Raw genomic sequence first — 22,986 nt, forward strand, 5'->3', positions numbered from 1 at the left:
ATTAATAAATGCTGTCGAAGTATTGTTCACTCTTAGTTCATGTTAACTAATAAACCTTATTGTAAAGTGTTACAGTGAAAACATATGTTGTCATAACTTATTGCTCGCTTATTACAGTGTGTATCATGTTCACTCTTGAAATGCTGTGTTGCGGATCTTGCTAATATCGTTGCAAGTCGCTTTGAATAAAAGAGCCTGTTAAATGATTAAATGTTAATATATAAATACCAACTACCTAAGCATGAATAATAATGCTGCTTTAAATATTGGTGCATGGTGTTAACATTAATAATCTCCATTAATGCATAGCACTCATAGGTCACAAAAGAAACAATGGCACAATTCATCTCAAACTGTATATCTGTATGCACAAATTTACAATGAAATTGGGTGAGGCTCAATATCGCACTGATCCGGAAAAGCAGAGTAAATAAAGGCTTAATATTTTGAAAACAGATACGGCTGAGGTAAATAAAAGCGTAATATTTGTTGATGACTCAGAGCTGAGGGTGTCTGATCAGAACTTCACGTTTCCTCCGTCACCAAACACACTGAGAGAGTGGAGGTGGTACAGGTAGTGCTCTTGTTAAACACTGTTATCACAATAGCTGAGGGCCATTGGTTGGCCCTGGTCCAGTGCAAGCAAAGGTAAATCTTTTTAGATTTCCAATATTGTCAAGTCAGATTTGAGGATGCAGGTCTCCTTCAGATGAGGGGCAGACGCAGGACTAGACGTAAGCGGAAGAAAGGGGAGGTGATTGGTTAGATGCGGGTTCAAGTATTTAAACAGCTCGAGGAAGCTAGACTTCTTCTAACTCTTTGGCTTGACAGCTGGTCTTCACACGCTTCATACTCTATACATCCAGAAGACTCTTTGCAACTTGGACTCAATTGCAACTTCACTTGTGTTTTCTTGTGGACAGCTCTTCTAACTCAATCAACATGACGACCAAGGAAGACCTTGAAGCCATCGAGAACCAGATATCCACCATCCAAGTTAGTACTAATGATCGTGATTTTTACAGTAAAAATGCTTACGGTGAAAAACTATTAATTGATTAACAGAAAGTTTCCGTGTTACCTATATACGGTGAATGACTGTGATAGATCAAACCGTACATTTAATGTAATTTTTTTTAGAGTAAAATATCGTTAAATTTACAGTTTTTGGAGGTGAAATGGAAAGTCATTGCATAATTTACAGTAATAAAAACGTAAATTGACATTCCCACAATTTCCACAAATTAATATTATATCGCATAATGTAATAACTTTTTTTACTGTAAATTTAAGTCTGTAAAACCTAAAATGTTGCTACCGTATTTTTTACAGTAAATTTCTGACAGCCGTTTTTTTTTTTACCGTAAATTTAACTGATTTTTTTTTTTACAGTGCCATGGAGATACGGCACTTCACCACACCGGCCAGGGTCTTGCCCACGGCAAGTTAAAAACAGTAGAGAAGGGGCGAAACTGGGGATGGCTTCTGTCTGGGTTCATCTCCTTAAATATCCTCCTCCTGGGAATCGCCATCGTGAGCGGGAGTGTCTTCAACAAGATCCAGATCTCTTCTTCTCATCTCCTGATTTTCCTCATCTTACTCGTCATCCTCACCACCGTATGGATGGTTTACTACAAAGTCCACACTTCTCGGGTGCACCAGGCGGTTCTCTACAAAGACAGTCATGCTGGACCGGTTTGGCTGAGAGGTACGAGTAACACTTCATTCGTACGATCAAATCCAGTTCTACAAACTCAATTGAATTAAAGATTTCAGAAAGAACATTCGGGTTGTTTTCACATCTACACTCAAACCAATATTTATTCAGACACCTTCAACATTTCTCACATTATCAGAGTTTATTCGCTATAGTTTATAAAATGGTAGTAAAATATGACTCAGAATCAGTTGATATTTCACTGGTTTTGTCCGTCCTTCTGTTAGACTGTCTCACGGATGAATTATGTTGAATATCTGTCAGCTGTTAAATTTAACTACACAATTAGATAATACCAGTTTAGATCAACCAGTTACCAAGCAATGCTTCATTTTGTTCAGTCTGTGTGTAAAAAGAGCATTAGCAATTAAAGAAAAAACACTTCAGCAAAACATGATCAGGTCAAAGTGTCTGAATCATTTTTGGTCCCAAATTTGTATAAATGTTACTGGTAGTCACTGTTTGAAGAATTTTTGGGTATAATATGTCACAGTTTACTTGATTTTTCTCTCCTCACTTACATAAAGGAACTATGGAGTCCTGCACCTAGTGAAAAATATCACAAATGATATCTGGTGTCTGAATAACTTTTGGTTGGTCTGTATATTCTCAAGTGCTTATACTGTGCTTGTGTGTTCATCAGCTGGACTGGTTCTGTTTGGCGTCTGCAGTGTAATCATGGATATTTTCAAGATCATTTATTACGCGGGTCGAATGCACTGCGATTCGCCTGTGAAAATCGCCTTCCCTGTTGTGCAAGCTCTGTTTGTCATCGTCCAGGTATGAAGAACTTCTCCTGCTCTTTTAAGTTATTCATTCTTGTGTTTATAGATAATTTAAATATACTCTCTTCCATATTCCAGACGTACGTCCTCTGGGTCCACGCCAAAGACTGCGTACAGATACAGCAAATCATCACACGGTGAGTCCTTGAACTGAAAAAAAAATACTTTTTTACTTGATAAAATCCTCGTAACAATTTTTAACACATTTATAAACACAAATGTTACTGATGCTGCTCTGTATAACCTGTTATTATCACATAAAACATCAAACTTAACATTCATTTGACATTTAATTGAATTAAGTAAATATTACTTAATTATATTTATTTCACATATAGAATTAAGTAACATCTACTTAACTAAGTTAAGTAAATTGAACAAAATTATCTTTTTACTCAAACAATTTAACACTGAATTAAACCACACTTTTAAAGTGTATGCTTTACTTAGAAACATAAGTAATAGGTAATAATACAATTGATATTGTATAGAATCCATACTGTATCTACATAATAGAAGTAACATGGCACTTGACAACAGAGACCTAACCCATACACAATACACAATGACGATAACATTCGATAGATCGTTTTTGAGTATCAACCTTATTAATTATTCATGCCCCAGTGCATGATGTGAACACTTGTATTAGAAAAGTTGAGTTGGTTTTACTTAATTTTATATCGTTGATATTTATGCTTTAATGATAAGCTTGAATTGAGTACAAATATAGGATTTACTTAGTTTTTTTTTTTTAATCCTTCCCTGAACTTACTTTTTTCATGTAGAAATTACATTAGTTTCTTTCCGTAGCATTTACTTAAATTTTTTTATCAGTGTGGTTTCAAGATAATGTGTGGGTTGTTATATGGTTTAGTCATTTTATTTCCTTGTCTTTTGCCATCTTGACCTCATGGTGTAGTCAGGAAGGGAAATTAATGGGAAAGTCTGACAAATGTAGGCAAATGATCACACCCTTTCAGATCCGTGAAGGAAACGATCCGTTTGTAACTGACACTTCAAGCCCATTGAGTGTAGAGTTGTGTGAAGCAATGAGCACACATTTTAAAGTTAGCTCAAGGAAATATTTGGTTCTGATAGGACACCTACTCATGTATGCTTCTAAGTGTTACTGTATAGTGATATTATTTACTCTCTCTCTTGTTGTAGATGTGGCCTGATGTTGACCTTGTCCACGAACCTCATGGTGTGGATGACGGCTGTGACTGAAGAGTCGCTCCATCAAACAGTGGCTCCAAAGGACCCTTCGTACAACGGTTCCTCAAACAGCGGCTACAGCTTCAACGGCACCATACAAGGTGCTTGACATGCACACTTTTAAGACTTGCGTGATTATACATCCAAAGTACACTCTAAAACAAATTCTGTTCAATTTACAGTAAAAAAAAAAAAAAAAACGGCTACCAGAAATTTACTGTAAAAAATACGGTAGCAGCATTTTAGGTTTTACAGACTTGACTTAAATTTACAGTAGAAAAACGTATTTCATTATCTGATATAATGTTAATTTACCGACAAATTGAAGTACTAATATCTGTTTTGTACCGATGTAATACACTGACAACCACCAATCACAGCGGAGATGAGAGTCACATGATGAATCAAAGCTCATCTCAAGCTGAGGAAGTTAATATTAATAGAAGCTGCACAGTGTCATTCACACAAACACTAAACACCAAACATTAATTTTACAACATTAAATGTAACATAAAACCCTAATGTTAATAACTGATTAAAAACTATGAAGAAACAGTTATTTCAACAAAAATACATCAAACGTGAAGTGTCACACAGGGAATTGTGGGAATGTCAATTTACAGTTTTTCACTGTAAATTATACAATGATTTGCTCTTTTTCACGTCCAAAAACTGTAAATTTTATGTTATTGTACTGTAAAAATGTACAGTTAGATCTATTACAGTTATTCACAGTATATATAGTATGGAAACTTTGTTAAGTAATTAACAGTTTTTCACCGTAGCACTTTTTTTTTTACCGTTAAATTACAATCATTTCATTTTGTCATTAGCAAAGTTGCAATTCCCAATCAAACCTCATTCCTTGCCCAGACAGAAACATAGTGTCGGCCCAGATCCGGCCCATATCCGGTTACGCGCTGAATCCAATGTGGGCCGGATCTTGGCCGACTGTCTGATTGATATGCTAACTTTTGGCTTTCGGGTGCACTTTTAGTAAGGATCCTACATACAGTTTTATAAATGAGACCCCTGATCTGGCCCACATCCGGCATACGCATGAAGTACCGGATGTGGGCCTGATCTGGGCCGACTGTCTGATTGATATGCTTAATTTGGCTATATGTAGAGCATCTCTTTGACGTTCTCTGTTGTCTTTCTTTCAGGTCGTGCTAAAGAGAGCGAATGCAAGTGTAGCCATAACGTGTGTGACGTTTTCGAGAAGGCCTTTTACTACCTGTACCCCTTCAACATCGAGTACAGCCTCTTCGCCTCCGCCTTGGCCTATGTCATGTGGAAGAACGTGGGCCGGCAGATGGACGAGCACCACAGTCACAAGCTGCGCTTCAGCCCGTGGGACGTCCTCGTAGGGCCAGTGGTGGGTCTGATCATCCTAGTGACGGGTCTGGCGACATTCGTGGTCTACGAGGTGGACGTGGCCAAAGGAGACCCGAAAAAGACTGAGAGAGCGTTAATAATGCATTACATCATGAACATAGTCGCAATCATTCTCATGTCCATCACGTGTCTAATCGGCTGTGTGATTTTCCGCATGGATAAGAGGGAGCAAGTGTCGGGGAAGAACCCAACGAGGAGTCTGGATGTCGGGCTTCTCGTGGGAGCCTCTCTAGGACAGTTCCTCATTTGTTACTTCATTATCGTTGCGGTTCTGGCATCAGGGGTCATGGGGAACACGAACGGGCTCAACCTGGCCTGCGCTGTCCTGACCGTGATCCAGTTGTGTCTGCAGAACGCTTTCCTCATCAAGGGCCTCCACCGGGAGCCGTTCAACGAGACGGAGGTGGAGACGAGCACCGTGTTCGCCAACGTCATGGCGGTGAGAGAGAGAAACCCGGAGAGGAGGAGCAGCTCGATCGTCCCGTCTCACACGCTCCCCATCCCGCTGGGGATCCTTCAGGGTCGCCTCTCCTGGAAGAGGAGGATCATTAAGGAGATTTGCGCATTCCTGTTGCTCTGCAACGTCATTGTGAGTATCTGACCCTTGATGCTTTTTATTGAGTTGGGGGGGATACACATGTTTTTTCTTTAAAGTCCCACTGAAACGCGCAGCTTTGTTTGATGCGTTGACGTAACTTCCACTGAAACAGGAAGCTAAGGCGGGACATATTGAACAGCTCCGCCCCCTTTTCAAACAGCCAATAGTGTTTAGTTTACCTCACAGATTGTCATTTTAAGTATCTGACCCTTGATAATTTTTGAGTTAAGGTCCTAAATACGACCTCAATCGCGTTTACACACTGCCTCCGAAACTTCCGTCCGTCATAAAAAAATTTGGATCGCGTTCAATTATCTGCGTTTTCCGCATCCGTAGCAAGCGTTTTGACAATTCAGAGCCACCGAATGACGAATACAAAAAAATTTACATTATTATTATTATTTTGTTACACAAAGCTTAAAATTAGGCCGTTTACAGCTGGTATTAAGATGTGATTTGGTCGATCGGGTCACATGTGGACGACGCTAAATACAGGAGTAAATGGAGTCTAAAACGTTTTGAGCTTGTCCACTTTGAACCACTTCCAGAGAGAGTTGAAAACACATCTGACTGGATTGCTTTCGTAGTGTAAACGCTCATGGGGTCGATATCGTCTACTCTCCGTCTACTGACCTCATGTGTGAACATTATGAGAAGAGCTCTAGCCAGACGGGGTTTAAACTTTCACAGCTGAAGACCCAAGTTTGTTTTGAAGATGAAATCATACCAAACACAATGTTCTCTCATCATTCCTGATTTCTAACAGACACTCACAGCGTTTGGCTGGTCTTGTGTCTGTCAGAGCTGAAACTAAAGCTCTGGACGCGTTCATAATGTGAATTCGACCCTCCCCTCGAAGAAATCAGGACAGAAGTGTTTGAAAGTGGACAAAAGAGACGGAATAAAACACGGGAATGTGTCTCCTTCATCCACTTGTGATCCGATCGACCAGAACGCATCTTAATACCAGGTGTAAACAGAGCCTAAAAACCAAAATAACAAATTTTAGTGCCTTAGAAGAAGCTGGAGGCGGAGAAATCAATGGTTCTACTCTCTAAAATGTCCTATTCGCCTTAATTTTGACAAGCCTGCATTAAAATTCTGAGTTTTGCTCGTTCTGAATAGTCTTTTGTGTCTTTAAAACATCAGTCAGACCAGTTTTATATTGTAATTCTGTACGTTGCTTGTGTGTTTTGCAGCTGTGGATCATGCCTGCCTTCGGAGCCCGGCCTCAGTTCGACAACACCGTCGGATCGGACGTTTACGAGTTTCAAACGTGGGCAGCCGTGGTGAACATCGGGTTGCCGTTCGGGATCTTCTACCGGTTGCACTCAGTGGCCAGTCTGTTCGAGGTCTGCCTCACCTCGTAAACCAGCGGAGCACTTATGAACTGTACCCGCTTATGCACATTGTAAAATATATATATATTTTTAAAGTATATTTTTGTGTAGCTGAAAGTGACATTTTGTACAATTTTATTGGATAGTGTGTTAGTGTGAGTGTGTGTGTGGAGAAAGACCATGTTCAACTGAAATCCTTTTTTAATATATTGTGAATAAATATGTTCTGAGATATGGCCCCTGTTACAGGTGACTGCAGTGAAATCCTCGGGAATTAATCCCGGAGATCTTGCCCTCTCATTCCCAGTTTCTGTTTATTCTGGTCACTATGTATAGGCTACCCAGATTAAAACGAGCACACATGCTGTAGCCTACTCCCCGTTTTACTGATGCTCTCCTTCATTATGAATAAATTAAGTCAATAACGTGACACAGTGAGAAGCGTGTTTTTTTTTTTTTTTGTTATTCTCTCAATATATTGGAACAAATTTTGCACAAATACACAAACATTAAAACACATGTCTCGATCTGCGCCACAAAGCTCTCTTATAAATACTGCCACAAATCAAGAGCAACATTCGGGTTACAGTTATCGGCACTTTAAACAACATGAACGTATGCAGAAATTCAAAAACCACAAGCTAATCTTTCTATTTGATTGTTTATCATATTTTTTCATATCTGTAGCCAGCAGTTCCACTTCAAACATCAAGCGATATTTACACGATCTCAATAGCAAAACTGATATGCAGACAAAAATAGAGATATTGATATACCATCAAACAACTGCTTTATAATACTTTGGAAACAACATTTTTTTGTACATTTTCATTAGTCAGAAGTTTTGGATCGGTAAATATTTTTAATGTTTTTAAAGGAAGTCTATTCTGCTCACCAAGGCTGCATTTATTTGATCAAAAATAATAATAATAACAATAATAATAAAAACAATACAATTTAAAATATATTAAAATAGAAAAGTTATGCTCAAGAAACATTAATGATTAATATCAGTTGAAAACAGTTGTGTACAATTGTTTTCACGATTCTTTGATGAATAGAAAGTTCAAAAGAACAGCATTTATCTGAAATATAATCTTTTGTAACATTACAAATGTCTTTACTGTAACTTTTGATCAATTTAATTCATCCTTGATGAATAAAAGTATTGATTTCTTTTTTTTCCCCCAAAAAATAAAATAGAAATTCTTACTGACCCCGAACTTTTGAACGTTAGTGTTTAATGTTGCAAAAGCTTTCTATTTAAGATAAATGCTGTTCTTTTGAACTTTATATTCATCACAGAATCCTGAAATAAAAATGTAAATAACTGTTTTCAACATTAATAATAATAATAATAAATGTTTCTTGAGCATCAAATCATCATATTATACTGATTTCTGAAGGATCATGTGACACTGAAGACTGGAGTAATGATGCTGAAAATTCAGCTTTGATCACAGGAATAAATTACACTTTAAGTTATTAAACAGTAACTTAAGTAACTAAACAGTTATTTTAAATTGTAATATATATACTTTTCAATCAAATAAATGCAGCCTTGGTGAGCAGAAGAGACTTCTTTTAAAAACATTAAAAATCTTCCCGATCCAAAATGTTTGACTGGTATAGCGTGTGTGAATCCTGGTGGAATTCATCTAAACTAGCTTTTTGATTTTTCTTCCAGTTATTCTTCATCCCAGACTTGACTAATAGTGAAAATTGGGAGTAATGTAAAACATATGCATGTTCCAACAAGTAACAAAAAAGGATGATTCAGCAATATCACCTTTTTGTGGCGATATTAATACAATCCAAAGGTCTTTGTCAATGCTTGATAACTTCTAAAAGCCTCCTAGAAATTATTCACAAAGTTTTTTAGATACTATAAATAGCATTCCTTCTTATAATAAGCACTTTATTCCTATAAAAAGCACAGTGAGAGAGAGTTTCACATGTCTGGGCTGCTGAACACAGTATGTACTATGGAGCGATGGTTTATATATAGACGTGTTATCATCTGAACACCAGCCAGCGCTGGCGGCTCGACTGGCAGCTTTAGGGGCGTCTCACAGTTCTCTGGGGAACGGGAATGGGTTAAAGCGAAAGCACAAGGCCAGGTGAGGTCTCAGTGTCACGGATCATTTCTACATCCTCTGGATCTCGAAGAGACGCACGTCGGTGTCGTACCAGATCGGAGGATCCACGTTTCTGGAGCGAGAGGAGAAACCATGTTAAACTCACCAGAGTATTACAGTCACACACATATCCAGCACTGTTTCTTACTCCAGAGATCAACAGAGAGAAATGTGCCCTCTAATAAAATAATACAATAAAAAAAAAAAAAAAAAAAAAAAAATACAATTAAATAAAAATTATTTACATTTTTTAAAAATTACATAAAAATGTGTTTTTAATAAATTAAACAAAAAATAAAATTAAAATAATTTATTAAAAAATAAATAAATATTAAATTAAATAAAAAAATAAATATATTTTTTAAATAAAATACAATTACAAATAAAATACAAATTAAATTTAATAAAAAAGTATTAAAAAATAAATAAATATTAAATTAAATTAAATATATTTTTTAAATTAAATAAAAATTTAATTAAATAAAATTACAAATAAAATACAAATTAAATGTAATAATAAAAAAAATATATATATACAGTCAGGTCCATAAATATTGGGACATTGACACAATTCTAATCTTTTTGGCTCTATACACCACCACAATGGATTTGAAATAAAATGAACAAGGTGTGCTTTAACTGCAGACTTTCAGCTTTAATTTGAGGGTATTTGCATCCAAATCAGGTGAACGGTGTAGGAATTACAACAGTTTGTATATGTGCCTCCCACTTTTTAAGGGACCAAAAGTAATGGGACAGATTAACAATCATAAATCAAACTTTCACTTTTTAATACTTGGTTGCAAATCCTTTGCAGTCAATTACAGCCTGAAGTCTGGAACGCACAGACATCACCAGACGCTGGGTTTCATCCCTGGTGATGCTCTGCCAGGCCTCTACTGCAACTGTCTTCAGTTTCTGCTTGTTCTTGGGGCATTTTCCCTTCAGTTTTGTCTTCAGCAAGTGAAATGCATGCTCAATCGGATTCAGGTCAGGTGATTGACTTGGCCATTGCATAACATTCCACTTCTTTCCCTTAAAAAACTCTTTGGTTGCTTTCGCAGTACGCTTCGGGTCATTGTCCATCTGCAATATGAAGCGCCGTCCAATGAGTTCTGAAGCATTTGGCTGAATATGAGCAGATAATATTGCCCGAAACACTTCAGAATTCATCCTGCTGCTTTTGTCAGCAGTCACATCATCAATAAATACAAGAGAACCAGTTCCATTGGCAGCCATACATGCCCACGCCATGACACTACCACCACCATGCTTCACTGATGAGGTGGTATGCTTTGGATCATGAGCAGTTCCTTTCCTTCTCCATACTCTTCTCTTCCCATCACTCTGGTACAAGTTGATCTTTGTCTCATCTGTCCATAGGATGTTGTTCCAGAACTGTGAAGGCTTTTTTAGATGTTGTTTGGCAAACTCTAATCTGGCCTTCCTGTTTTTGAGGCTCACCAATGGTTTACATCTTGTGGTGAACCCTCTGTATTCACTCTGGTGAAGTCTTCTCTTGATTGTTGACTTTGACACACATACACCTACCTCCTGGAGAGTGTTCTTGATCTGGCCAAATGTTGTGAAGAAAAGCATGTTGTGAACAAATGCTTCAGAACTCATTGGACGGCGCTTCACAGTGCAGATGGACAATGACCCGAAGCGTACTGCGAAAGCAACCAAAGAGTTTTTTAAGGGAAAGAAGTGGAATGTTATGCAATGGCCAAGTCAATCACCTGACCTGAATCCGATTGAGCATGCATTTCACTTGCTGAAGACAAAACTGAAGGGAAAATGCCCCAAGAACAAGCAGAAACTGAAGACAGTTGCAGTAGAGGCCTGGCAGAGCATCACCAGGGATGAAACCCAGCGTCTGGTGATGTCTGTGCGTTCCAGACTTCAGGCTGTAATTGACTGCAAAGGATTTGCAACAAAGTATTAAAAAGTGAAAGTTTGATTTATGATTGTTAATCTGTCCCATTACTTTTGGTCCCTTAAAAAGTGGGAGGCACATATACAAACTGTTGTAATTCCTACACCGTTCACCTGATTTGGATGCAAATACCCTCAAATTAAAGCTGAAAGTCTGCAGTTAAAGCACATCTTGTTCATTTTATTTCAAATCCATTGTGGTGGTGTATAGAGCCAAAAAGATTAGAATTGTGTCAATGTCCCAATATTTATGGACCTGACTGTATATATATATATATATATATATATATAGAGAGAGAGAGAGAGAGAGAGAGAGAGAGAGAGAGAGAGAGAGAGAGAGAGAGTACTCATTTCTTTTAAGGAGCATTATTTCGAGGTGAAATGTGACCTGACCAAACCAAAACTGTGTCAAATACAATTTTATGCTAAGAGTCGGGCAAAAACATTTTTAAGGCACATTGTGCTAGTCTCTTTAAATCTAACATACTATTTAATAACAGAATATTCTGTTTGAAATAATGTAGAGCGGGATTTGATTTAATCTGTCGGACATGTTAGGGGTGAAACAAGCTATGATATTTGTATATAACTTTATATTCATGTGCATTCATTGTATATTATTCTCTCCCATATAGTCTTGTTTACAAGAAAGTCATTTCAGAGACTTCTTGATGACATTTCTGTTATGACCGGTCCACCGCACAGACCCATACCGGCGTTATGAAACCATCTTCAAGTACTTCATTAAAGAGGAACTGGATGAATATCCTGATCTGAATTCTGATTTATGAAATTCATAATCATACGCTGTTCGTTCACTGGCAAGAGGAGAACTGAGTGACTGATCCTGGTTTCTATTCTGTCACCTGACAGAGATTTTATGATCTCGCCACTGTCGCCTCTGGCTTGCTAAATATTCAACAATATTGATCTGACTGTAGTGACGCTGTTAAATGAGAACTGAGCTGGACGATGACATCACGGTTTTCTCCAGAACTGCTTTATAGATGAAATAAACTCATTTAATAATTGATCTTTACATTTAATAATTGATCTTCAGCTGAACAATGACACTGTTTTCTTGTAGAGCCGAAATTAACTCTGTTTGAATCATTTTCCTGTTTTCACTGTAAAGCTGCTTTACCGTACAGCAGCAGGATGACAGGATTTTGTTTGAATAAGAAATTAATGTATGGAATCTAAATTTTATAATATATATATATATATATATATATATATATATATATATATATATATATATATATATATATATATTGTAAGCTGTGATGTAGTTAATCTGGTTTATTCCTTGTCTTTCTTTTTCTTTTGGCTAGTAGAAGTTCTGAATGGCCGGTAACTTAAAAATTTAGCCGGTGAGTGAAAAAGTGAATTTCAAACCCTGAGCGCAATATAAATAAAGGTGACTTGACCTGACTCGACTCTCGGAGTGTTTGTTGATATGTTTGGTCTTGGTGGAGTAGATCTGTTCTGCTGCTGTCCACTACAGCACACATGCATTCCCCGATCTCTACAGGTGGAGCTGGGGAGGGAGGAGGGCTTCGGCTCCGCTACAGCAAATGCTGACCAGTTTTTGAAGGATGAGCAGCGAGTTCATTGGCTACTGATACAGCAGGAACCAATCAGCTGTGCCTATAGAGCTTCATGACAGAACTTTGTACTTTATGAAAATAACTGTATTATTTCTACACCCCATGACAATTATGGGTGTAACTTCTGTTAAGCTGTAAACAATCAGAGAAAGGCTCGCTCTTTTTAAAAACTGAGTACAATGAGATGACATTATTCTACTCTAACATTAAAGGGACATTTAAAAGCATCAACGAGGTACTTTCAACAGAGCATGAATAACCCCAAAAGCGCGATTCTTACGCACGGACGGGTTAAATATCACTCTAGTAATATATATATATATATATATCTGTATTATGTAACATACGTTGCCTTAATCTAAAATGTTCATTAACTTCAGCATCGCGTGATACTGTTTTAAAGTGATATCCGTCATTTTGACGGATAATAAATTGTATTTACCTGTGAAAACAAACCTGGAAAGAGACGTGAGGATTTGAGGAGAAAAACTTTGTGCATTCCAGTGAATTATTAATGGGATATATCGTATATTAAATCTGGAGAACAGACCACAAATGTGCAGTATATGTGGTCCTGTTTCATACTATTAAGGCGAGACACGGCAGGCAAAAACATCGGGTTTTTTTTTTACTGGTCAATTTTGAGATTTTTGGATATTTGTCTTCAATAACATAACTTCTTTCAGACTTGTGGTGAAAAAAAGTCCGAAATACACATTTAGGTCTTTATTTTATTACACTTTGTCTGTTTGCGTCTGTCAATTTCTCATAAATTCGACAAAAGTCGGCGTTGTAAATCATCGCGCTGCTCCGCGATCACTGCCGGCACCGTCATCACACACACCGTTAGAAAGCTCTCTCTCTCCTGTACAATCCTGTCGGATCCAAATATGGTCATTTCCTTTTTATCAGCAACCAATCATGAAAGTAAAAGGGCTGAATGCGCAATCTCATTGGCTGATGATAAATCTTTAAAGCCCGTTTTCTCGAAATGACTTTTCTCTCATTCTCCAAGTCTGAAATCTCCACTTCAGTAGCACCGATATACACCAAACTTTCCAGTCTTGTACCTAGTTATATTATGAAGACATTTACAGAGGGATTTGTAAATATATTATTCCTAGCCTGATTTATATAACATTTTATTCCAAAAAACATGGCGAAAATCATTTTTTTAAGGCTATTGACAGTATTTTCTGATTTACAGGATAACAAAAGTAGATATCCATAAATCCCTCTGTCATTTTTTTCCCATCTAATATGTGAACACAATGAAAAAATAATTTTTAACCTGGCTTTATTCAATACTCAGATTGCCTAATTTGCATATTTAAACATTAAATTACAGAAAACTTGTAATACATTTTTTTCTCATCTTAATGTAGGTAATCAACTGGGAAAGTTTCATGGTGATATCTGCTAGTTAAACATTTTACCCTATTCACCTGTCTGAAAGTAAAACATGAAGGAAAACTGACAGCTCATTGAGTCACACTGACAGATCAGCGTTATCTGTAGGGCAACCTTATGATTTGAAATGATTCGTTTCAGTCTTTTTTAACGAAATCCCCCCCACCCATAACTGAACACACAGTAAGCTCATCAGGAATAAGGTGGATCATATGTTTTCGACTGTAGTGTCATACTAACCGCAAGTAAATGACTCCCCACATGTACGTGCGAAACCACATGGCGGTTCCCGCGTTGGCCTGGTATTTCCGGATGAGAATGGGATGGGGAACGGGAAGCAGACCCACTAGAGTGCCATGCTGAAGGAACTTCAGGATCTCCGATTCATCCGTCAGACCCCTGATGCAAAGAAACACGCCGTCATATTTCACATCAGACCACATGCAGCGATCAGGGACTGACTCTCCTCTTACTTGTCAATGCAGATCTTCTCCACCTGTGGCACCAGCACTTGCAGCAAGCGCATGATGGTTTGCAGTGGGAGTTTACTCTTCCAGGACACGACCTGATTTGAGTGCAAATCAAGTTAAAATGGTTAACTTAAGGTAGTTCTTAAAGTCTTGATGAAACTAAAGCATCGACACATCTTTTCTTTCATATTGTGATATTTTCGACAAAGAAAAAATCTAAGGCGGTGACTGTGCACCTGTTGCTGATTGGATGTTGAGGTTTTAGGGGCGGGGACTAAAGCGGACATAAGTTATGATATTTTGATTATAAAACAAACAGCTTAATGTTTATTGCAATGTCTTATTAAACTATGCATAATATGTTCTGTTATATAACGAAAAAAAACTAAAAAACTAAAACTGACAATAATTCCTGCAGTCAGTAAAGCTGCCAGTGTGTGTTCTGCACATCTGATGTCAAACGAAAATACTAAATACATTATTTTCCTTTTGATTTTTTTTTTCTATGGGGAGTGTTATGTGCTTTTAGACAAACTGAACCAAACAAGTGTAAGCCAATATAAAACCATGATTTTTGATTACACCAATATAAACATTCACTTCAAATAAATGACATGGTGGTTTCATATTTTTCAGGGTGGTGAAATGTGGGTTTCTGAAACAAACAAACAAACAAACAGACAAAAAGACCAAATCATTAATTCTTTCTATGAGGATTTGGGAAAATAAATGCTAACCAAAAGAAACGGAAAAACTGCTGATATGGCAAATGTGCCACAAACTGCTCATGAAACATGTTACACATTGTACTTGCCCAAGTAAGGAATAATTGACTCAGAGCCATTGAATTATTAGAAAAATAATGCACACGCTCTTGTGTGTAGGACTACTTTATCTGTGCGTTTACTGGGAAATAACTGCACACCTTAGTGTGTTCGTCAACCAATCAGAATCAAGCATTCAACAGCCCCGTGGTATAATCAATGTTATTAACCGGTTAAATATGCAAATGAGAAGATTACTCCATAAACATGAAATAAGATGATTATGTTAAAGGACTAAGATCACCCAAAATGGAAAACTCTGCTATTATTTACTCACTCTAGTGTTGTTACAAACCTCTTTGCTGTTATTTTCCCCATGAAAACACAAAGGGGACTAAATTTGAAGAATCTTTATTTAGCCGCGTCTTTCAAACTGTTCCTTTTGTGTTCACTGAAACATACAGGTTTGGAATAATGTGAAGGGCACGTAAAAAAGAAAAGAAAAAAGAAACTCTGGGCAAATGGTTTCTTTAGAAGGGATGGATGCACTTTTATCATGGATGGATGCACTTTTATGGACTTTAAAACAGAAAGAGCAATTCACTGCCATTACAAAGCTTGGAAGAGCCAGGACATTTTTTTTTATATAACTCTGATTGTATTATTCTGAAAGAAAAATGTCATATACACCTAGGATGTCTTGAGGGAGAGTAAATCATGGGCTAATTTTCATTTTTGGGTGAACTATCCCTTTAACTCAGGGGTTAAAAATGACTCTTGCCTAACAATTTCCAGTATAAAATCATTCGGAAAGACAACTGTTGCCTTATTCGCCTTTTTTCGCCTTTGTTGTCATTGGCTTTTGGCTTGCTTAGTTGGGGACAAAAGAGTTCCCTTTCAAAAGAGACCAAAACCATGCATATACTCCAAATGGTTCAAGAACAGCATGCAATTTATTTTGGGTATGCCTTTTTTTAGGCGTTTTATAGGATTTTTCAAACAATCTGCGCTATATAAATAAAGGTGACTTGACTTGACTAATCCTAAAGGTAGTGTTGATGAAGGTTTTCTCACCCAGTCGGGTTTGGGATTCCAGTGGCTGACGGATGATGAAGAGCTGGACAGACGTCTCCTCGCCATCTCTGCCTCGGTGTAGAAGACATCCTAGCAAGAGAATCACTGTTATCACCTGCGTTTGGAGAGCGAGTAGTGAACGTGACGGTGCGTCGGCTCCTCTGACCTCAGTGTCTCGTCCTGAGATGGACTCGGTGTCGCTGGTTCCCGCCGCAGCGCTGTGTTCAGGGGTTTGTGGGTATTCGGCCTGTGGCACTGCTATCATAGTGCCGTCTTCTGAAACCTGGGACTTCTCCGTCAGTTTATCGATGTCTGAAGAGAGTTAGCCTGTCTTAAATGAAGTGCCACTATCTCATGGTCTTCACTTACACCAGTGTTGGGGGATGTTACTTGTAGGGTATGTTTACACGACAACGATACGCTTTAAACGGAGAAGTTTAACCTCTGAGTTTTCCTCGTATGGACGACACCATTGTCAAAACGACCCCCATTCACACGGATCCGCGAAAACAGCTAAAAACCCTGTATTCTGCTGCCAGGCCAGTAGATGGCGATGAAACACTGTGGACTGAACACGTAATACGCATGTGCATGACGTCATCGTCTTCAGAGATTCACGTTTTTTGTTGTTAAATAGAGACCGTTTTCAAAAACATGCACTTTGAAACCCGTTTTCAAAAGTTTGCGTTTTCAGGCCCCAAAACGCCGTTGTCATGTAAACGAACAGCCAAAATGCATAAAAAGTTGTACGTTTTTAGTTGAAAATGGTCTCCATGTAAACGGAGTAAATCTCTGAAGACGATGACGTCATGCACATGCGTATTACGTGTTCAGTCTGTAGAGTTTCATCGCCATCTACTGGCCTGGCAGCAGAATACAGCGTTTTTAGCCGTTTTCGCGGATCCGTGTGAATGGGGATCGTTTTGACAATGGTGTCATCCGTACGCGTAAAACTCAGAGGTTAAACTTCTCCGTTTAAAGCGTATCGTTGTCGTGTAAACGTACCCTTAAAAGTAACGCGTTACAATATTGTATTACTCCCTAAAAAAGTCGGGCGCCGCTCAAACAAACCTTCAGATGTGCTGCCATTCTGAACCACAGAAGAACAGGACGCAGGAGAAGAACAATGCTCTTAATTTAAAAAAATCAAACACTAATGTGATATTTAACTACGATTGAATTAGATCATCGCAGGTCAGCAGCAAACACATTGGTTAATAAAGTGAGATTAAATACATAAAGTATATTTGTGTTATTTAACATATTATAAGTTAAATACATATTATTTAACATGTTTTTATTCATTTTGAGGAATACTGAATCAGTTTTTTGTGCAAGTGAGATGAGTAAATGCATGCGCACATTTAGTCTAGATCTACAGCAACCGTCATGTTAACACACAGTGCCTCTGCACTTACTCACGATTCCTCTCATCATGGGGACAGATTTTGCTGTACAATTTAAAAGTAATGCATTACTAGTTACTTGAAAAAAGTAATCTGATTACATAACTGTACTGGTTACTCCCAAAACTGGCTAATACTACTATATAATGCACAGTCAAACCAAAAATTATTTAGACACCAGATATCATTTTTTTATATTTTTTCACTAGTAGGTGCAGGACACTATAGTTCATTTATGTAAGTGAGGAGAGCAAAATAAAGTAAACTGTGACATATTATACCCAAAAACTCTTCATACAGTAACTACCAGTAACATTTACACAAATTTGGGACTAAAAATGATTCAGACACTTTGAGCTGATCATGTTTTGCTGAAGTGTTTTTTCTTTAATTGCTAATGCTCTTTTTACACACAGACTGAACAAAATGAAGCATTGCTTGGTAACTGGTTGATCTAAACTGGTATTATCTAATTGTGTAGTTAAATTTAACAGCTGACAGATATTCAACATAATTCATCTGTGAGACAGTCTAACAGAAGGACGGACAAAACCAGTGAAATATCAACTGATTCTGAGTCATATTTTAGTACCATTTTATAAACTATAGCGAATAAACCATGATAATGTGAGAAATGTTGAATAAATGTTGGTTTGACTGTATATGATCCAGTATACACTGCAATAAGCAGATCTACCTGGTATGGCCACGAGACTGGCCTTCAGTGTCCCGGGTTCAGCGGGAACAGCCGGTCTCGATCCCTCCATGGACACGGTCTCCTGGGAGCTGGTCCGGGATATAGCGTTCGGAGATTTCCTCTTCCTCTGCAAGGCCTTCTGGATGGTGGCGGCGTCGGAGGGCAGGTTGGCCAGCTGGTGGAAGACGTTGCGTTTCCGAATGATGGCGTACACCAGATTACAGTTACCTGATCAAAACAGCATCAGAGTTGGGGTCAGGGGTCAGGGGTGGAAATCAATGGGGGCTTGGGGCAAATATGCCACCAAAATGATCAAAAACGCCCATCAAAAAAATTATTAAAAAAGATAAGGGGGCAAAAAATTCCCCTGCACAATTAAACTAAATCTATGACTGTCTCGATTAAAGTGAAATTAATGAAAAGTGTCGATTGCATTACATTTAGATCTGCTCACTTACACATTTTATGCAGCATTGAGCATAATAACCAATCACACATTTCTGTTATGAATGCAATGGCCAATCAGAGGCGTTTAGATTAGCCTTAGCTGAAAAAGCCTGTCTCTCTCTCTTGAATGCAACACGGAAGTGACTTAAGCTGCAATTCATGGACTGGCCACTAGAGACAGGCTGCAGAAGAGAGTCAATCCCATAGACCCCCATGTTAAAATGCCCAACTTTACAGCAGAAATAAACATGTTTACAGTCTGGTGCAAAAAGTGGTTTTGGTCTATAAAGCTAATTTTGCCCTTCATGACGACTGTGAGGGGGGTGAATTCTTTTATAACTCATCCGTTTAAATTATATTAAGCCTTAAAGTTGTGCATAATTAAGGCCGTGGCCACTTGAGTGACAGGTGGATTGCCACTGATGTCACTGCTAGCCGTTTGTCGGCTGTCTGTTAGTGTCACGTCACCTCAGCTAATCCGCCTCGCTGCACATTTTCGTTATCCAAGATTACGACGACCGGCTCCGCCCACTTTGGGCTTCAAAAATGCTCTTCAGAAACATACGGGTGAGGTCACGGACACTACGTCCATATTTGTTTACAGTCTATGGATTCAAGGCACTTTTACTGGCTGAATTCTTTCATCATAAACAATAAAGTGCAGATATGACGCAAGTAAGAGATTAATTTCACAGTTTTGACAGCTTTAGTGAGCTTAACCAGAGTTTTTGCAAGAGTGCAGAACTCACGCTAGACTGAATTCATGGAGCGCTTCAGTGAAGGGGAACGCTGTTGGCTTGCTTTATGCGTATAATTTATATAATAAAACTTCAGACAGACTACTAACTATAAGTAACTTTGCAACTACATGTCAGCTAACTCTCATTAATTTGCAACTACATGTCAGCTAACTCTCATTAATTTGCAACTACATGTCAGCTAACTCTAGATTATAAGTAGACTGTTAGGTTAGGTTAACACATTTCTGACCCTGGTCATCTTTATGTAACCTTTTAGTAGAAGTAAGACCACAGTTTGACCAAGAGTTTCCACGTGGACTTCTATTAACAGAGTTGGCAGAACAGTAAGAGAACATCTAAAAGCCTCCTTTCAAAATTAGAATTGATCTGGCAGAGATGAACGAGAGTGTGGATCTCACCGTCAAACTGGTACTGAATGATGTTATTGAAGGCCTCCAGCAGAAAGAAGGACAGATGGTGGTTCTGAGGAGCAGAGAACAGGAACCAGTTGGTGGAGAACGCCTCCAGGAGATGCAGGAGCTTGTTGGCCGCAACCATGGAGAGACTCTTCAGGTACGGAGACACTAAACAACGACACAATGTCATGTGACAGAGAACGCAAAGAACACAACATTTGAATGACACGCATCAAACTACACACATGAAACATTCTAAACATTCTACATTAATCTGAACATTCCATTTGGAATAAAGGCCTTTTGATCCTTCCCTCGGGTCATTTTGACCCGAAATTCTTTTTTTTTCTTTTTTTTGTGTTCATCAGAGGGGTCCAAGACCCTACAACTTTTGTCGCACTTGAACCACGAATAAAAAAATAAAATAAAAAAATGTAATGGATTCGAAGAGTTTTGTGGTTGAAAATGTAAGAAAGTAACAAATCCTTCAATTTGACCCCCTTAGGAATGAATGGGATGCGAGGAATGCTTCAGTTCACATAGAAAAACCTAAAAATGCTCAAAATTCAAGCTAAAAATGCCAAAACTTTACCAAAAATTTTTTTTTTATAATGTCTACATGTGTATCTGAATGCATATTGAAGAGAACTGACTTTAGGGACCTATATCCCTGAGGAACAGCTCATTTGCTCCATATAGAGATATAAGGCTATCTAGAGTCATGAAATATCATTTTATATTATTATTTTTTCCATAAGAGGTCGGCAAACATATTACGTAAGATACATATGTTGATTACATATCAATGTAAGATATTTTGAGCTGAATTAAAAGGGTTATGCGTGAAATTGTGAGTTATTTTGAATTTAAGTTGAAAGAATGTGAGGAATGTGCTTAAATTACTATTTATTATTTATTGATCAAATCTAGTCATTTAAAGGTAAATATAATAAAAAAAATGACAAAAAAATGACAAAAAAATGACATTAAAAACTAGAAAAAATATTATCAAAAATGAAATAAAACAAGCTTTCTGCAAAATAAAATAAATACATTTTTTTTTAAAAAGTTTAATTTTAGGGCTTCGGGTCATTTTGACCCGCGAGGGAAAGATGTGTTAGAAAGTGCGAGGGAAGGATGAAGGTTTAGCCTCACTCTAAGTGGAATAAATCATCTAGTCTCTAAGCACATGAAAGAAAAAAACTGTCACCTCTAGTTTTTTGTGACATAACAAATGATGAAATGTGAATCCAGGTAAAGCCCTGTGCAAACCCAGACACTGTCATTACTCACCGTTCACCACAATAGTGAGCAGGCAGTCATAGAGAGGCTGTAAGCGCTGATGGCCACTGGTTATTATCTTGTGGAAAACCTGCAGACATAACCAGTTTAAAGAGATTAAAAACACCTCATATGATTCTATTCAAACCAAACGCAAAACCAACATAGTAAACCTTTTGTGCGAATTGAAAGAAAGACTACACGCCTGTGCAGACATATATTCAAACGCTCATATCTATAGACTTAACACATAATACACATGTCAGCATTCTCACAGGTTCGCGTTTTTGAAGTTTGCACGGAGATGATCATGTTTTTCACAAATTTTCAACGCTTGCACATTGGACCCTGTTTCAAAGTTAGCGTTCTCGAGCCCCAAACACTGTTGTTGTGCGAATGAACGGCCAGAACACATTAAAAGGGTTATTAAGGGTTTTCTGTTATAACAGTGTTGTGTAAGCTAAGTTGATAACTAATGATCTCACCACTATGAGCAGGTCTGCGTGTGTGCCGGTGAACACTGGGATGTCCATGGGGACGTGAAGCGAGTACGGTTTGTTCAGACGCACACCGAAGTTCCTCTCTCCGCTCAGCAGAAGCAGAATGAAGACGCCGATGTGCATGAGCCCGACCCGTGCTGAAGATCAACACACACACACTCACAACATCATGACAACAGTCGTCTACATGCAGACCGTGACAGGTACAGAAACAGTTTAAATCCAAGGGACAGAGAAGGTGAAAACTCTCATTAAAACTAGTGGACTATAATAATCATAAATGTTTCTTGAACATCAAATCGTCATATTATAATGATTTCTGAAGGATCATGTGACTCTGAAGACTGGAGTAATGATGCTGAAAATTCAGCTTTGATCACAGGAATAAATTACACTTAACTATATATTCACATAGAAAAACAGCTGTTTTAATTTGTCATAATATTTCACAATATTACAGTTTTTACTGTATATTTGAATAAAAGACCCAATTAAATCTGCATATCATATAAAGCAATCATATCTCTTCAGAAGACTTGGATTAAATCCACTCTTACAAGGTCATTTTATACTTTTTAATGCGTGAATATTTGGACCTCTGATGAACCAGAAGAAGAATGAGAGAATATTAAAAACATCTTCATTTGTGAACCTGGACCACAAAACCTGGGTCACATGGGTCACAATTTTGAAATTGAGAATGATGCATCATAAGCTGAATAAATAAGCTTTCCATTGATGTGTGGTTTGTTAGGATAGGACAATATTTGGCTGAGATACAAGTATTTGAAAATCTGGAATCTGAGGGTGCAAAAAAATTGAAACTGAGAAAATCTCCTTTAAAGTTGGTCATTTATGTTGTTGCTGCATTCACTCACAAAAATACATGTTTTATATATTTACGGTAGGAAATTTACTAAATATCTTCATGGAACATGATCTTTACTGAATATCCTCATGATTTTTGGCATAAAAGAAAAATGGATAATTTTGACCCTTACAATGTATTGTTGGCTATTGCCACAAATATACCCGTGCGACT

At 37.7% G+C, this 22,986-nt stretch overlaps 2 protein-coding genes across 2 annotated transcripts in view; one reads left to right on the plus strand and one right to left on the minus strand.

The window, feature by feature from the left end:
- The first annotated feature begins 811 nt into the window (after positions 1 to 811).
- On the plus strand, positions 812 to 7,485 carry otop2 (otopetrin 2). The gene is made up of 7 exons (XM_084108397.1): positions 812 to 996; positions 1,393 to 1,708; positions 2,361 to 2,497; positions 2,581 to 2,639; positions 3,673 to 3,821; positions 4,887 to 5,707; positions 6,916 to 7,485. Exons 1-7 carry the CDS (start codon positions 943 to 945, stop codon positions 7,084 to 7,086), a joined length of 1,707 nt encoding a protein of 568 aa, XP_083964523.1. The 5' UTR covers positions 812 to 942; the 3' UTR covers positions 7,087 to 7,485.
- A 755-nt stretch (positions 7,486 to 8,240) lies between these two features.
- Positions 8,241 to 22,986, minus strand: part of hid1a (HID1 domain containing a) — a 39,637-nt gene continuing 24,891 nt past the window's right edge. The window contains exons 11-19 of the mRNA XM_084108387.1: positions 21,930 to 22,081; positions 21,457 to 21,535; positions 20,167 to 20,331; positions 18,561 to 18,788; positions 16,624 to 16,769; positions 16,458 to 16,547; positions 14,623 to 14,714; positions 14,390 to 14,548; positions 8,241 to 9,267 (exon numbers count right to left, since the gene is read on the minus strand). Coding sequence (XP_083964513.1) covers positions 9,204 to 9,267; positions 14,390 to 14,548; positions 14,623 to 14,714; positions 16,458 to 16,547; positions 16,624 to 16,769; positions 18,561 to 18,788; positions 20,167 to 20,331; positions 21,457 to 21,535; positions 21,930 to 22,081 — 1,175 coding nt within the window. The 3' untranslated portion in view covers positions 8,241 to 9,203. The remainder of the gene's footprint in view (positions 9,268 to 14,389; positions 14,549 to 14,622; positions 14,715 to 16,457; positions 16,548 to 16,623; positions 16,770 to 18,560; positions 18,789 to 20,166; positions 20,332 to 21,456; positions 21,536 to 21,929; positions 22,082 to 22,986) is intronic.

The sequence above is a fragment of the Abramis brama genome (assembly GCF_963993115.1).
Source record: "Abramis brama genome assembly, chromosome: 1".
NCBI classification, from domain to species: domain Eukaryota; kingdom Metazoa; phylum Chordata; class Actinopteri; order Cypriniformes; family Leuciscidae; genus Abramis; species Abramis brama.

What these genes read in the sequence shown, in the direction of transcription:
- otop2 (XM_084108397.1), top strand. Translation starts at nt 943, where the DNA reads ATGACGACCAAGGAAGACCTTGAAGCCATCGAGAACCAGATATCCACC. An exon ending in ACCAGATATCCACCATCCAA is followed by an intron (nt 997 to 1,392) that starts GTTAGTACTAAT and finishes TTTTTTTTACAG; the next exon opens with TGCCATGGAGATACGGCACT. An exon ending in CTTCAACGGCACCATACAAG is followed by an intron (nt 3,822 to 4,886) that starts GTGCTTGACATG and finishes TCTTTCTTTCAG; the next exon opens with GTCGTGCTAAAGAGAGCGAA.